Raw genomic sequence first — 14,356 nt, 5'->3', positions numbered from 1 at the left:
ATTAATCGAGATTTAAAACACTTAGACTAATTCAAGAGAGAGAGTGCAAAAGAAATCGAGGGGTCCGGAGCAAGAATTGACAAAAGACTTTATCGTGCAGAAAAACAACAACGACAACAGCCTGAGTAGGTTTGCAAAGTCACTGCTTGAACTTCGGTCCCAGCCCTCCTTTATACACATACAGGAACTTCTTTAAGACAATGGAGGTTCCCTTTGTCCCTAATGAGGTTTCCGCCTAGTCTCTTCGTCTCAGCGTGTTATCAACCGTGCCCCGGTCTGAGGTCCGCAGGGATTAGCCTTGTTAGCCAAAATGACCCAAGGCTGAAAGGTGGAGGTCAACATGACTTGACCCCGCAGTTCCCAGGAGATTTCTGTGCGCCCACCATCTGGTGTGAACCCAGACTCAGGCGTCATGTGCTTTCCACTATTTAAAATATTAAGCCTATTAATAATCATGGTTTACTATAGAATATACTCACTAATTTCTACCACACCCCCACCACAAATCTGGCCTTCTTCTCCAGCCCCCCCAGGGCTGGCCGTCATTACCGACCACAGGGCTACCCACCCCCACCCCCCCAGCTCATCAACAACAAGAAAGGTGTGCTGCCACCACAGACATGTGGGTAAGAGTCTAGTGACACACATGGAACAATCTACCAAGCTCTATTTTTTTATTTCTATTACAATTAGATTCCCCCCCTCCCAAAAAAGATGAACAGAAATACACTAAACAAAAATGAACAATAAAATAACAAAAGACCTATTACAGTACTTACACATGTACAAGATGAGAGGCATTGTCAGGGGTTGTAGATAAGAGAAATGCTCCTGCTAGTAAAGGTATTTAGTTTTAGGGGTAAAAAGGTCTACTTGAGTAAACGAGTACTCATCAAGCAAATTATAGACAATTACATACTACATATTTGTAATTTTTCCAACATCTTACAAATACCTAATTATGTTGATGTGAATTTTGACAAAGATTTGGACTGTCCAGACATGACAGTAAATGGGTCCTGGTGGGCTCGCAAGATGAAAGATGAAACTGTAGCCAAGGCCTAAGAGAGATGCAAAAGCTGAACCATCTAAAAGGTCTGGAAAGACCAGCGTCCTCAGACAATGTACTGGACTGGTAAATGGACTGCATTTATATAGCACTTTCTTGTAACCAGTGACCACCCAAATCACTTTACAATATTGCCTAACATTCAACCATTCATACACACACACATTCACACACCGACGGTGGCGTCAGGTGTGTGCCAAGGCGACAGCCAGCTCGTCGGGAGCAGTTGGGGTTAGGCGCCTTTCTCAGGGAGACCTCGCCATTCAGCTAGGAGGAGCCGGGGATAAAACTAGCAGCCTTGCGGTTATCAGCCAACCCGCTCTACCTCCTGAGCTACTGCCACCCCTAGACAACACAGTAAGATCCCAGTTAATGGAGAAGACTCAGCCATTTTACAATCCGGATGGACAGTGATGGACCAGAATGTCTTCCTTGATGTCCAAATCCAGGACGAAATCAGGCACAAAATCAGGCTAATTATCCTGTGGTTTGTACCGAATATAAGGAAAGTTCTGGTTATGGAGAGGTGTGCTACAGTATATTAAATAAATGCCTACGATTAAAAGAGGAGTGCCCTCTCTGGATATAGCTTGTCTGATCAAGTGAAATTAGTTCTGGAAGGAGACACTCAAGAAGAACACCACTTTTGCCAATATCTTTACATCAACATAAAGGCTGATGGGACAGTAAGATAAACATTGAGAAGGAAGTTTTTCTCTTTAAAATACCTCTACCTCTCCCTCCATCATCAACCGCACCTCGTTCTCCCATAAAGACTCGATCACTGATAAGTATGAACAGGATTTATTTAAATAACGACATGGGAATATTTTGCATGGTAAATCTTTGGCATGAGCCCCGTCACTGATCCAGGGTGACGTGCGGACTCGGCGTATCCTGCCAGGACTAGCAGGGGCGGAGCCTTCCCCTGGACAAGTAGACTGAGGCCGACCTGGTGGTGGTGGGGTGGATGGAGGTGCGTTGAACGAAGACCTGAGCAGCAAAGACATATGTTAGACTACTCTTTATAGAGCAGGTGTAGGCAGGTGATTGGTAGCTGGTGATTGGCGGCCAGCCGCGCGTGATTTGAGTCCTCCTGGTAGAACTACCAGCAAGCTTAACATTTGATGAGAGCTAACTAAATCTAGCGAGAAGATATGAAGTTAACAAGAGGTCAATGGAGGGACACAGGGCTGTAGTTATATGAGGGGTGCTATATAGCAACAGTTATTTCATGTGAGTGCTACATGCAGCGCTCAACTATTGTAGGCTTTATTCTATCTTTCCTTCTTTATTATTCTCTACAAACCTTGGGACCTATCTCCTTCCTAATTTTTTCACCTAGAGACTCCATTTCCAATTTTAAAATGTTCAGATTAGCTTGGAATCTTGCGCATAAAAAGTATAGGTTTAAGATATTCTACTTTTAAAATATTATTTTTTACAATGGAAGTCAATGGGAGGACGGCGGAGCCGTCCCCCCATTCTCTGACACTTCAACTACTTCGGACTTCGTTTTACCAATCGTTTTTTACCGTTCAAACATTTAACAAATCAACATACTTGTATCTTCAATAATCATGAAATGAAAACAGAATTTCAATATCATTTTACTTGTTTCAGAATCACAGTTTGATTTCATACCGGCTTCACATATTTCCAGTTGGTCTCATTAAGTTACGTTGGGGCTCGAGGACGTTCAGGTCAATCTGGCGCGTCAATATTTAACCTAGAAACACCATGTCAAACTTAAAAGGGTACGTTATTTCATGTTAGTGGCGCTAAAATAATTCATAGATTGGAAATATGATTGTTATATTGTCAATCGTAAGGAGATTTGATTCAGGATGTATAGTTGAGCTGGCGTTGACTTGGCTGGTTGATGTTCTTTAAGTTCTTGTTAGATTATTAGGCGAGTGCTGCATGCAGCGCTCAACTATTGTTCTATTTTACTATAAGTTTTATTCTTTCTTTCTTTCTTTCTTTCTTTCTTATTCTCTACAAACTTTGGGACCTATCTCCTTCCTCAATTTTTCACCTAGAGACTTATTTTATACTTTTTAAGATATTCTCCTTCAAAAATATCTTTTTTTTAAAATGGGAGTCAATGGGAGCAGACCCGGCGCCAGAGCAAATCTACACAGGGGGCATGTAGATTTTGTGGGAGGGCCCGCATCAATATGACAGACAGGCGTAGCCTACAAAAAACTCAATTGCAACAGTCCACAGCAGTGCAAACACATCAGCATGGCCAACAACAGCATTTCCTTAAGACGCACGCAGTTCGCAAATAATAGCCTACACAGTAACGGCCAAATAAAAATCACATTTGCATTGTGTGCGCGGCAGCACATTAAATACCACAGACGCCAACAGCAATATGCCGCGCCATGCAGTCGAGCAAATAAACATAAACATACAAAACATTCGCAACATTGCATCATGTGCTCGGCCAAAACATTGTCGCATAATCCAATGAAAGCACCGGTCGGGACCCATGACGTCGGCATGTGAACAGACTTCTTCTCTTTTCACCAGAATTTGTAGGAAATGAAGGAAAAAACAACCAAAACAATTAGGCTACCATAACACAGTGATTTTCGATTTACATAGCTTCAAGGCCTGTGTCGAAGTTGAGTTTATTATTTTTTTTTATCGGTTTGAACAAACACTGTCTGTGCTCTCGGGAGCGGCCAGGGCATGCGTGTGTGCAATAGTGTTGGCTCGTTCATTCGTGAACCGGTTCGAATGAACGAGTCTTTAGGACGAGCGAACCGAACCGGTTCGTCTCTCTCGTTCGTTCGGTTGTCTCGTTCACCTTTCGATTCACCGGAATCTCGACTGAATGAAGGAACGAGTTTCTGGTAGCACTAACTCCACTGAGTCTGACTGACTCAGCTGAGAACCGTGCAATGGCATGCATTCCATGATGCGATTCACCGTTACCGGAAACTAGGCTGAATCGCGAACGACTCCTCCACGTTCAGTCGAGTTTCCAGCGAATCCATTCACCGGAAACTCGACTGAACTGGGAGGAGTCGTATGTTCGCATCATGGAATGGACCCCATTGCACGGTTCTAAGCTGAGTCAGTCAGACTCAGTGGAGTTAGTGCTACCGGAAACTCGACTGAACGAACGAACGAACGAACAATTTGCGAACGACTCCTCGTGGCGAACTGAATCACGTGAACTGGGTCACGGAAACTAATCATTAAATCCACCACTAGTGTGCAATGGGAGAGAGAACGCTTTGTGTGAAGGAGGCACGGGAAATCGCCAAAGCCAATGCAAATCTTCGACTCATTATGTTGCGAGTCAACGTGTCAGAAGCAGGAATCAAAGATGGAACCTTCCAGCTCCAGCAAGAGGCTCAGCCCGGTCAGGGTTTAAGCTAACTTTACTTACTGTAACTGCAGGGTTTTTTCCGGATAAGTAGGCCCATTATTTTTTAACCAGCGTCTGATATACATTTTCTTTTAAAACACCAGAGCAGGCTAGGCTACTAATTTGAATTTGCCGGTTAACGCCGTCGTTCCGTGTGACGCGTTCTGACTAGTGATAGGTTTACACATATGTCAATCACAAATTCTCTATTTTCTACACATTTTTTATTTAGTTTAACAATTATGTTTTGAGATTTTGAATAGTATCTGATATCTTATATATCTTAGCATAAAAAATAAAATAAAAAAGTAAAATTCATTTTATTTTTACAAAGGGAAAGACATCAAATGGGCGCGGGCAAAGACATCAAATGGGCGGGCCCGGCCCGATCTGGCCCGCAGTGTTGCCAAATTAGCGATTTTGTCGCTATTTAGCTACTTTTCAGATCTCGTTGGCGACTTTCGTTCAAAACATTGACAAAAAAGTGACAAATCGAGCTCATTTTTCCTGGTGACTTTTGACGACTTTTTGAGGTGAAAGCACTATCGCTATTACCTCTTCACAACGAGCACCGGGTGCCTGCGCGGCCCCTCCCCCGTCTCAACGCACTTACAGGCAGCCCAGTCCTCGTGGTAAAAAGCAAACTCAGGAACCGGATGTCCTTGCAGACCTTAAAGCCCATGGTGCAGGTTAACCGGAAGTTTTGATTAATGGGTACATAAAGCACTCAAAATATGTATATAAAGTTAGAAATGTCTCCAAAATGGTGTTAAAGTCCAGTTTTTGTAGTTTTTGGTTAGTAACGGTTATTTTTTACGCAATTTGGCGATGACGTCACGTAAGGTAGACGCATACTAGAACTAGCATTATGGCGGACGGGGATGAGGAAGAGGTAGCAAGACCCACTGTCAACATTTATGATGGCCCACAGCCATATAATTTCGAACCGGTTAGGCGTATGAGGGGAAATGAGGAAATACCGAGAGCCGATGGCCGTCAAAGACAAATAAATGCATGGTCAGAGGAGAATGAGTGGAGAGTTGGTGAAGTGTCCTGGTGAGTTGCTACCATTTAGAAACGCAGCAAGGAGCGCTGGAGCTAGTAGTCTATGAACAGCAGTGCATACAATAACTTATTTATTTTTACTGTCAGTGAATAGCATCGAATGAAAGTCAACGTTTTCTTTATATCTAGTGACAGTGATTGTCATTGGCTCAGATAAGTACCCTAAACTTAGTCAGAAGATCCAGAAATAGAAGGCATATTATGCCTTCTATTTCTTCTAAATATGGGCTAGCTTGACAGTCCCACCTGTGAACCCCTAGTGTTTATTCTAAGCTTTTACCTTTCTCCGGTGAAAATGTTGTTTGCAAACGTAGCCGACGCCGAGTAGGCTGGTTATGTCTTCAGTGTGATTATTTTTGATAGTGCTAACTCGTTTTCCTCGTGATTGATTGTCATTGAAACTGTCAGGGTACCGCTTACCGGGAGAGAGCAGTAAGCGTGTCTGTGTCGCTGTGTTTGGCAGGTGTCTGTGTGGGCGGTGTCGTCCCATGGAAACTGTGGTGGAGAGCTTGTGTTGTAGGGAGGTGAGCGCGTTTTGGTCGCTGGTCGAGGAGCTCACCCCGCGGCCAGCAGATATAACGTGCCTAACGCAGCATCCTGGATTTGAGGCATGCTGCCTGAATCCGTTTGTGCTAAAAATAGCATACACACACTTCAGGCAGGATCATGGTCCCCTTCAAGCCAGCACGCACGAGTATGTTCATGGTTTATGTTTACTTTACAAATCTTTTTACACTGAGTCATTTGAACCAACAGTTATAGGTGACAGGAGATGTGTTGCATACACAATAAACATGCATAAGAAACAGGCTTAAAATGACGTTTCCAACCTACTTACAGAGTTTTAAACTTAAGAATCGTTCCTACTTATCCCTAGGCAATACCGGTACAGTGCGTACAGGCAAGCTATACGCTGGGCTTATGGCGTTTTAGGGAGGAGTATAAGGAAGCCTCTACCCTCGTGTGGTTTCAACCATCAGACAGCAATTCCAGAATGATGACCAGACGTATCAGGGCTTTCAATGGCCTTGTTTGGATGAAAATGAATAAAAATAATAGTTATGCTTATTCTGTTGTGATCATTCAATTGCCCTTAAAAGGTTATAAAGTACACAGAACACATGCATTTTGGATAAAAAAAAGTTGATTGGCATTGCTTGTAATGGTTACTGAACAAAGACACAGGTTGGAATTAAATCTATATAAAAAAATGGTTAGGCACAAAACATACAAGGAACACTGATGAAGGGCTAGACCCGCAATGTTTAATTCTAATTCATTCTGCAATAGTGTAGTCATACCCGAGGGTCAGTTGATGGTTCTCTTTCTCTCACACACACACACATGCACACTATTTCATGCATGCATACATGCAGTGATACATGCAAAAGCACATCAAGCAGACACAGTGAGCTCAGACAACACCGCACACAGAGGTTGACAAGGCACAGGTAAAATGATTACCAAATTATTTTGAATTATATACAAAGAAATTTCATGCAAATAATAACAACTAAATCATTGGACTTGTCCGTGGAAAAAAATAATAATGTGAAATTAGGTTTTCTTGAAGCGTGACTGCCGGGCTAGGTAGAGGCTGATGGCCTCCTCCTTAGGAATCTGTTCGAAGGATTTGGCGATGGGGGCGGGTGCATCGGAGGACAAATTGGCGCCAACTTCTCGAAGAACCGCGGGTGAATTGGCGTAGCTCTCCCGAAGGGCCTTCATTAATGATGTTGCATAACCTGCAGACATAATAATAATAATAATAATAATATTACTTTATAAAGATCATTGTCACTGATCACTCGTGCGCCATCTCAAAATATGATAGAACTGCCTGACACTGCTTACCGTATGAGGCTGCCTCTTTGATGGGACGCACCACATGGGCACCTTTTCTGAAGCGCGGATACCGCACGCAGTACTTCTCCGTCCCGTCACTTCTCCGTGCTGTCTCGCGATTGGCATTGTGATTATAATGCAGCGCCGCTAAGAGAAGCCTACAAAATAACACATTTGAGAAAACCTTTGAAACTTGGTGTATGACAAAATACTACAATAGGCACGTTAATAGGTACTATTATTACTATAAAAGGCATAATAATTGGCAGTGTTATTCCATTGGATAGCACTGACCTGCTATACATCCCAAGGTATGAAAACCCTGTGTGCTTGGGCGCGAAGTGCAAGATGAGGGAGTGGTAAGCCTCAAGGGAGAAGGTCTGGTGCTGTGGAGACAGCTGACGGACATCTTTCAGCAAGGCAGCCCTCATCATTATGTTCTCCAACTTGACTGCTGCCAATGAGCCTGAAAAGACCAAGACAGGTAGGCAGGGAGGCAGACAGACACACAGACGGAAAACGTACAAATAGACATTAGACAGGAAGATGGATACAGACAGAATTCCTTTTTGAAATGGAAACACATGAAATTGTCCTGCATATGAATTATAGCAAACATAAACAGTAAACAGAATGTTATGAGATTGCCAGGGAATGAAAAAACAATTTCATCACAAAGGTCACATGTCAAAGCATCCAGACAATTACTCAAAGACAGCAAATAAAACAAAACTATGTAGAGCGTGCATAATACCAGTACTGTACCTGGGTCCAGCCACTCTTTGTTGCGCTGATCTCCGTCTAGAGGGCCATGGGCACAACTGGAGAAGGCAGGGGTGTCATGGTCATGGATGTCCTGGATGTGGTTCACTAAACTTCTCCATTTGGCCTCCATGACCGCTGGGTTGCCATCTGGGGTTGAGGCTGCAGTCCAATAGAGGTGATTCACTATAGCTGGCCTCCACAACTGTAGTTGGTCACACTCTTTGGATGCTGCATCCAATGCCTTCCCCAGACCTGTTTTAGAACAAATGGTATTAATTGATATGCACTAACAAAAACTGCTTCAAGGTTCCAACAATGGATACATACTTTTGGCAATGTGCCACACGTCAAAATAATGCTGTGTCCCTTCAGGGATCAGCTCCTCTCTCACCCATTTGGCAACCTAAGGAGAAAAAAACCACTAACATCCAGCTTCAGTGCAATTCAGATATTTACATTCTATACTGCATTTTTATTGTAAATACCTGGCGATGTCGGTCCGTGATCAGCGTTGCCAAATGCAGGTCGTTTCCCCTCAGCAGGCCAACACTGCGCTTGAGCCCTTCAAGCTCACACCATGAGCTGTTGGGGACCTCTGAGCTCTGCAACATGACATAACAGTGTAAGTGTAGAATGCTGGTGGTGTTGAAGGAGGCGTTAATGAACCGAAGCGTTGCTGGTCCAGGCATTATGATACACTACTCTAGTTAGGCAATACACAATAAAGCTCTATGCATGGTTGTAGTGGAAAGATGTTATATTAAGATACAATCCTTTTACCAAATTGCTGAGTTCATTTCTTTGTCTAATAACATCAGGTTTACCTGAACAAGCTGAACATCCACCACCTTGTTCACTCTGTCCTCTATCAGAGAGTATGACCCATACTTTGCGCAGTGCCCAGGAGAATCTGACCTGGAATTAATTACAATTTATGTTTCAAGTTTTTAAAACCATGGTCTGTAAAGACAATCCACCATGTCAACTGCAAATGCCAACTAAAGCCACCCTACATGATAACAAATAACAAAATCAAAACGTGGAACTGGTCTAGCTCTCACACTGGTTTACCTGCAGTCACCAGCAAGAACTAGCCCGCCATCCATTGCCCGTAGGTCACTAAAATTCTTGGCTTGATCATTCTGCCAGGCCTGAACGATTACAGGGATGGTGTAGCGGCGTTGATGGCGAAAGAAACTGCTGGCACTGATGCACTGCAGGCCAAACAGGGTCAACATTCTTAGTGTCTGTGTGGCCAAACATCCAGTAAAATGAATGGCCCCACTTAACAGGAGGTTGCAGGTTGGCATGTTCCTGTGGAGCATTGGCTGGTTTTGCCAGAAACGGTGGTAGCCACATGATGCACAGACCTAGATATGTAATAAAATAAAATAAAACATTGTAATCAACAGTATATCAGGATTCAATATAGAGTAAGTACTGTACATTACTGGTCAAAGGTTTCATATTTTCAATGAAACACACATGACCAATACAGTATAACACTCAAATATGATGGCATCACAAACCAGCAGACTTAAGCCAGCCTGGTACATACATTGTAAATTAACTGGCAAAACAGTCAGAGCTATCAGATTGTAATTAGATATTCAGATTTTCTAATCAGATGGCCACGTAAACAAAACTGCATAAACAAAACTGTACCTGCTTGATCTTAACAAAAGTTCCTTCCTGCTGCACGATGCTACTATCCGACCTCTCACAACAGGCCGGACAGATGGCAAAAAGGCCCATCAGCTCCTCTTGGCAAACAATGAATTTGTCAATGCAACTACAACAACAAAAAATGAGGGGGAGGGGGGCGGTGTCATTCAAACTAACAAAGCATTGAGCATTCAATATGGTCTATGTTGGTTTTCGATTATCTCACTTGTGGTGGGGGTCACACGTGTAAGGTGGCTCCTCATCAAACAATTCCTCCTCATCCATCGGCTCTTCGGGCACCCACGACAAGTCACTGATGACAGTGGCATTATCATCATCATCGTCGTCAACTGCCTGTTCAGGACTAGCGAGGGGAGTGGAGGTTTGTGGGCTGATTGAAGTCTGTGTGCCCACGCTAACCATCTTGGGCTTCAGGTTAACCTGCACAGCTGTGGCAGAGGCAGTAAACATACCCAAACATATGACAATCATGGCAAATCTAAGCGGCTATGTTTTGGTGTAGGCTATGTATTCATTTCATCAATGTGTATGGAAATGTCCTACTTGCAATGTTTTAGACATAATATCTACCCCTTAAAATACCAAAGATTTACCGTGAGACCATCGGGGGGGCTTCAAATAACATTGTGTCCCAGCGTCAGAAGTGGAGGAGGGCAAGGGCTGATCCCCAGTATCGACACTCTCCACAGTGTCTACACTGGCCACGGTCTCCTGCTGTGAGGCGTCTGTCAACATCTTGCGAAAACAAATATAAAAAAGTATATTAGTATAAAGTATAGTATATATAAGTATATAAAAAAGAAATCACGGTCACGGTCAAATACAGTATATGTGAAAGAAAACCGTAGCAGTCTAGCACTAACACAAAACGCAAACACACTTGTGAAAGCCGCTTGATGATGACGATCACTGATCCAAACACTAGCCATGAAGCTTTCATGACGATATGGACATTTACTTCAGGGCAATTTTGTTTTGGCTCATATTCGTGAAATATGCTCTTCTAATGTCAGACTGATCATGCTTGTAGAGGAGGCTGTGTCAAAGGGAACACGGTATGCAAAATACACAGAGCTAGCTAACGCGCAGCTTGTAATTAGCAGCTATAGCATGATGCTTACCGTGGCAATCTCTCGCTTGCGGCAGACGGTGTCTCTCGACCTCGGGACAGGGCAGGCAGAGTGGTTTGCATGCACAGACGGCACGGCGGTAGGAATTAACTTCGCCGTCCTCTTACTCTTTAAACCAAGTGAGACCATCTTGGCATCCCCTGAGTGGTAATCCTCCTCCTTGAAATGCGCGCTGCATATTCTGGAGTACGCGGTAACAGAGCTAGCTGAAAAATCTGCCCGCCTAAACTTGACAAATTGCACCCAGCTTCGGAGAATCCCTTTGTCCTTGGGGAAGCAATGGACCCTATGTCCACTTTTGCTGGAGTTGTTGCACCCGCCACAAATACAGTAGAAAACCATGTTATCTACTTATATATCTACTCTCTCTCTCTCTCTCTATATATATATGTTATGCTATGCTATGCTATCCCTCACTATCTATCTATGTTATGTTATGCTATGCTATCCCTCACTATCTATCGATGTTATGCTATTCTATCTATCTATCGATGTTATGCTATTCTATCTATCTATCGATGTTATGCTATTCTATCTATCTATATATATCTAGGCTATCTCTATTTATGTATTTACTTATATAATCTGACACTGTCACTCTCTCACTAGCGGCTTCGGCTGTCGTCCAAAAGCGGAGTACCTTACGTGACGTCATGCAATGCATTGTGGGAGAAATAAGAATCATCGCTAACCTGTGGCTAATAACCACTAATATATCACCTACTTTTCCTAATATTTATATTTTGTGATACCCTACAACATCAAATACAATGGATAATTGTTTAAATGTTTATTACCAACTAGAAAATTGCCAGAAAAGAAGAAAATAGAAACCTGCACCATGCCCTTTAAACTTGATGAGGAGTTAAAGAACTTAATGAAACAAAGAAATGAGCTAAAAAGATGCTTTATTGCCTCTGGTTCAGTCAATGATAAAAGTGCATGTTGTAAAATACGGAATCTAGTTACGAAGGTGAACAGAGAAAAAAAGAGAGAATTGTATCGGCAAAGGATTGATAGAGCCCAACATGACAGTAAGAAATTATGGAAAGTGATGAATGATATTATGGGTCGGAGTACTAATGCTTCTGCATCATTCATTGAAACTGATAATGGTGCATTTATTTCTAAGCCTAAGGATATGTCAAATTACCTAAATAAGTATTTTGTGGAAGAAGTTGAAAATTTGAGGGGGGGCTTTTGTACAAATGTAAAGAACAAATCATGTCTGCTCATTGATGATCTCATAATGAGAGGCGAACAGTATACTTTTGAGTTCAATTCGGTTGAAATCAAGGAGGTTGAAAAATTGTTACGATCCATTTCTAAAGACAACTCTGCTGGTACAGATTGTATTGATGGTAAATTACTCAGAATAGCTGTTGATTATATAGCTCTTCCTGTATGTCACATATTTAATTCCTGTCTATCTAATGGAACCTGTCCTAAAATCTGGAAAGAAGGAAAAATTATTCCCATGCCAAAAGATACCAAATCCACATTCAGTGGTCCTAACTGTAGACCTATAACAATCCTACCTGTTTTGCGTAAAATTTTAGAAAGGATTGTATATAACCAAATCCTTGATTATATGTCTAAGAATGATTTGATAAGTAATGCACAACATGCCTACCGATTGGTAGGCATGACGATTGGTTAAGGGGGATTGACAATTCATTGTTATCTGGTGCTGTCATGTTGGACTTCAGCGCTGCATTTGACCTAATTGACCATAAGTTGTTGATTGAAAAACTCACGCATTATGGTTTTGGACCTATGGCAATCTCTTGGTTTGAAAATTATTTATCTTTTAGAACTTAACAGGTTTTCTTGAATGGTACTCTGTCCAACAGCATTAACATAGACTGTGGTGTGCCGCAAGGAAGTTGTTTGGGTCCGCTCTTATTTTCAATTTTTGCGAATGATCTCCCGCTTGTTATTCAAGAATCCACTTTGGTTTTATACGCTGACGATTCTACATTGTACTATTCTGCATCTACATGCTGTAAACTTAAGTCCGTTCTGTCACAAGATCTGAAAGCAATGGTCAATTGGGTTATTGACTTGTTTGTTTTAAATCTATCAAAAACTGTCAGCATTGTCTTTGGATCTCGGCATAATGTAGCCAGTCAGCCTATGCTTGATCTGCAGATTTCTAGTCAGCCAGTCAAGCAGGAGAGCAAGTTAAAGCTTCTGGGACTTTCTATTTGTAACACTCTGTCCTGGACTGATCATGTTAGGCAGATAGTTGCCAAGATGAGTAGGAGCATTGCTACGGTCCGGAAATGTGCCACCTACTTACCAGCTACTCTACGGAGACAGGTTGTTCAAACATTAGTATTATGCCATCTCGACTATTGTTCTGTTATTTGGGCCTCTGCCTCTAAGACTGACTTAAAGGCCCACTATGCAACTTCGGTTATTTCTTCGCTGTTTTCTTGGTTTTGGCACGCACATTTCTCTACACAACGCCCCCTACAGCTTCGTAGTAGATATTTCACAACACTGTCGTAACAACTCGTTGACGACCCTTCCCCATGCACTTCTATGCGAGCCATGTGCATTTGTTTTCAAAGAAGCCGGCGAATGCGTGGAGCCATGTCCGAAGTAGATGTTCATAAAGTGTAGGCAAGGTTATACATTTTTAAAAGGGTGTATTTGTATTGCAATAAACATAAATCCATCCTTTTTTATAGTTGACGGGGAGAATTTATATCCTAGATTATAATTGTTTTATCTTAGGTTGAACAGAACAATCAGTGTAAGAGGTTTGGCCAACATAATAATCTAAATAAACAAGAACCTGGATTCGGGGATTCAGTCTGTGTCTGGGGGACGAGACAGACGAACAGCAAAACACCAATGGAAACAAAGGTGTTTATATGGTTGCAACCAAGCAAGCTAGAAACATACAGGGCTCACAACAAAACGGTTGAGCAAACACATTTGTACAGAGACTATCAACATCAAGAATACCACGAAGACAAAGGCCACCCAAGGGTACTTTCAATTTCAAAAGCAACACGGCCGAGTCGGCGTCTGATTTGCAGTCTTCTTTTTCTTTCAGTTCACGCTATTCCTGAAAAGCTTGCCCAACGTTTACTCGTGTCTGGCCTCTCTGCCGGTCAGTCTCCCTTTTCTCTTCTTCTGTTCCTCCGACATTGGGTTTCTCTGTCTCTTTTTAGTGGGCTGATCTATGATGAATATAACAATCCCTTAGTGACTTGTGTTTATATCGAGCCGGCTCCGTGTTTGGGGGTCTGTGCCGTAAAGCAATTCGTTACTTCGCGAGACCCGAGACTCCCGCGAGAGTGGGCGGCGGGTCGCCGGCTGAAACATATTCCTTGACCCGACGTCACTGGCAGAGAGTAGTGACGCTTGCACAGAAGCATACGGCCGACATCTTTCTTT

General features: G+C 42.6%; 2 protein-coding genes and 1 long non-coding RNA gene across 4 annotated transcripts in view; 1 reads left to right on the top strand and 2 right to left on the bottom strand.

Moving 5' to 3' along the window:
* Window positions 1-6,009, bottom strand: part of LOC132453796 (uncharacterized) — a 159,765-nt gene extending 153,756 nt beyond the window's left edge. Inside the window, exon 1 of the mRNA XM_060046749.1 lies at window positions 5,800-6,009. Coding sequence (XP_059902732.1) covers window positions 5,800-6,009 — 210 coding nt within the window. The remainder of the gene's footprint in view (window positions 1-5,799) is intronic.
* Window positions 1-13,866, top strand: part of LOC132453802 (uncharacterized) — a 33,545-nt gene extending 19,679 nt beyond the window's left edge. Inside the window, exon 2 of the long non-coding RNA XR_009524806.1 lies at window positions 13,346-13,866. This is a non-coding gene — a long non-coding RNA (uncharacterized LOC132453802). The remainder of the gene's footprint in view (window positions 1-13,345) is intronic.
* On the bottom strand, window positions 6,215-11,287 carry LOC132453795 (uncharacterized). 2 transcript variants are annotated; one of them, XM_060046747.1, is made up of 13 exons: window positions 10,937-11,287; window positions 10,409-10,550; window positions 10,021-10,243; window positions 9,795-9,921; window positions 9,366-9,499; window positions 9,201-9,326; window positions 8,954-9,044; window positions 8,615-8,731; window positions 8,457-8,532; window positions 8,130-8,381; window positions 7,659-7,830; window positions 7,374-7,522; window positions 6,215-7,264 (listed from the first exon to the last, which is right to left on the bottom strand). In XM_060046747.1, the coding sequence occupies exons 1-13, from the start codon at window positions 11,285-11,287 to the stop codon at window positions 7,077-7,079; spliced, it is 2,148 nt and encodes a 715-aa protein (XP_059902730.1). In that variant the 3' UTR covers window positions 6,215-7,076. The 2 variants fall into 2 exon arrangements, with proteins under 2 accessions (XP_059902730.1, XP_059902729.1); XM_060046746.1 differs by having other exon boundaries at window positions 9,201-9,499.
* Window positions 13,867-14,356: the final 490 nt, after the last annotated feature.

Source organism: Gadus macrocephalus, chromosome 3 (assembly GCF_031168955.1).
Source record: "Gadus macrocephalus chromosome 3, ASM3116895v1".
Classification (NCBI taxonomy): Eukaryota; Metazoa; Chordata; class Actinopteri; order Gadiformes; family Gadidae; genus Gadus; species Gadus macrocephalus.
This window is presented reverse-complemented; position numbering and strand designations above follow the sequence as displayed.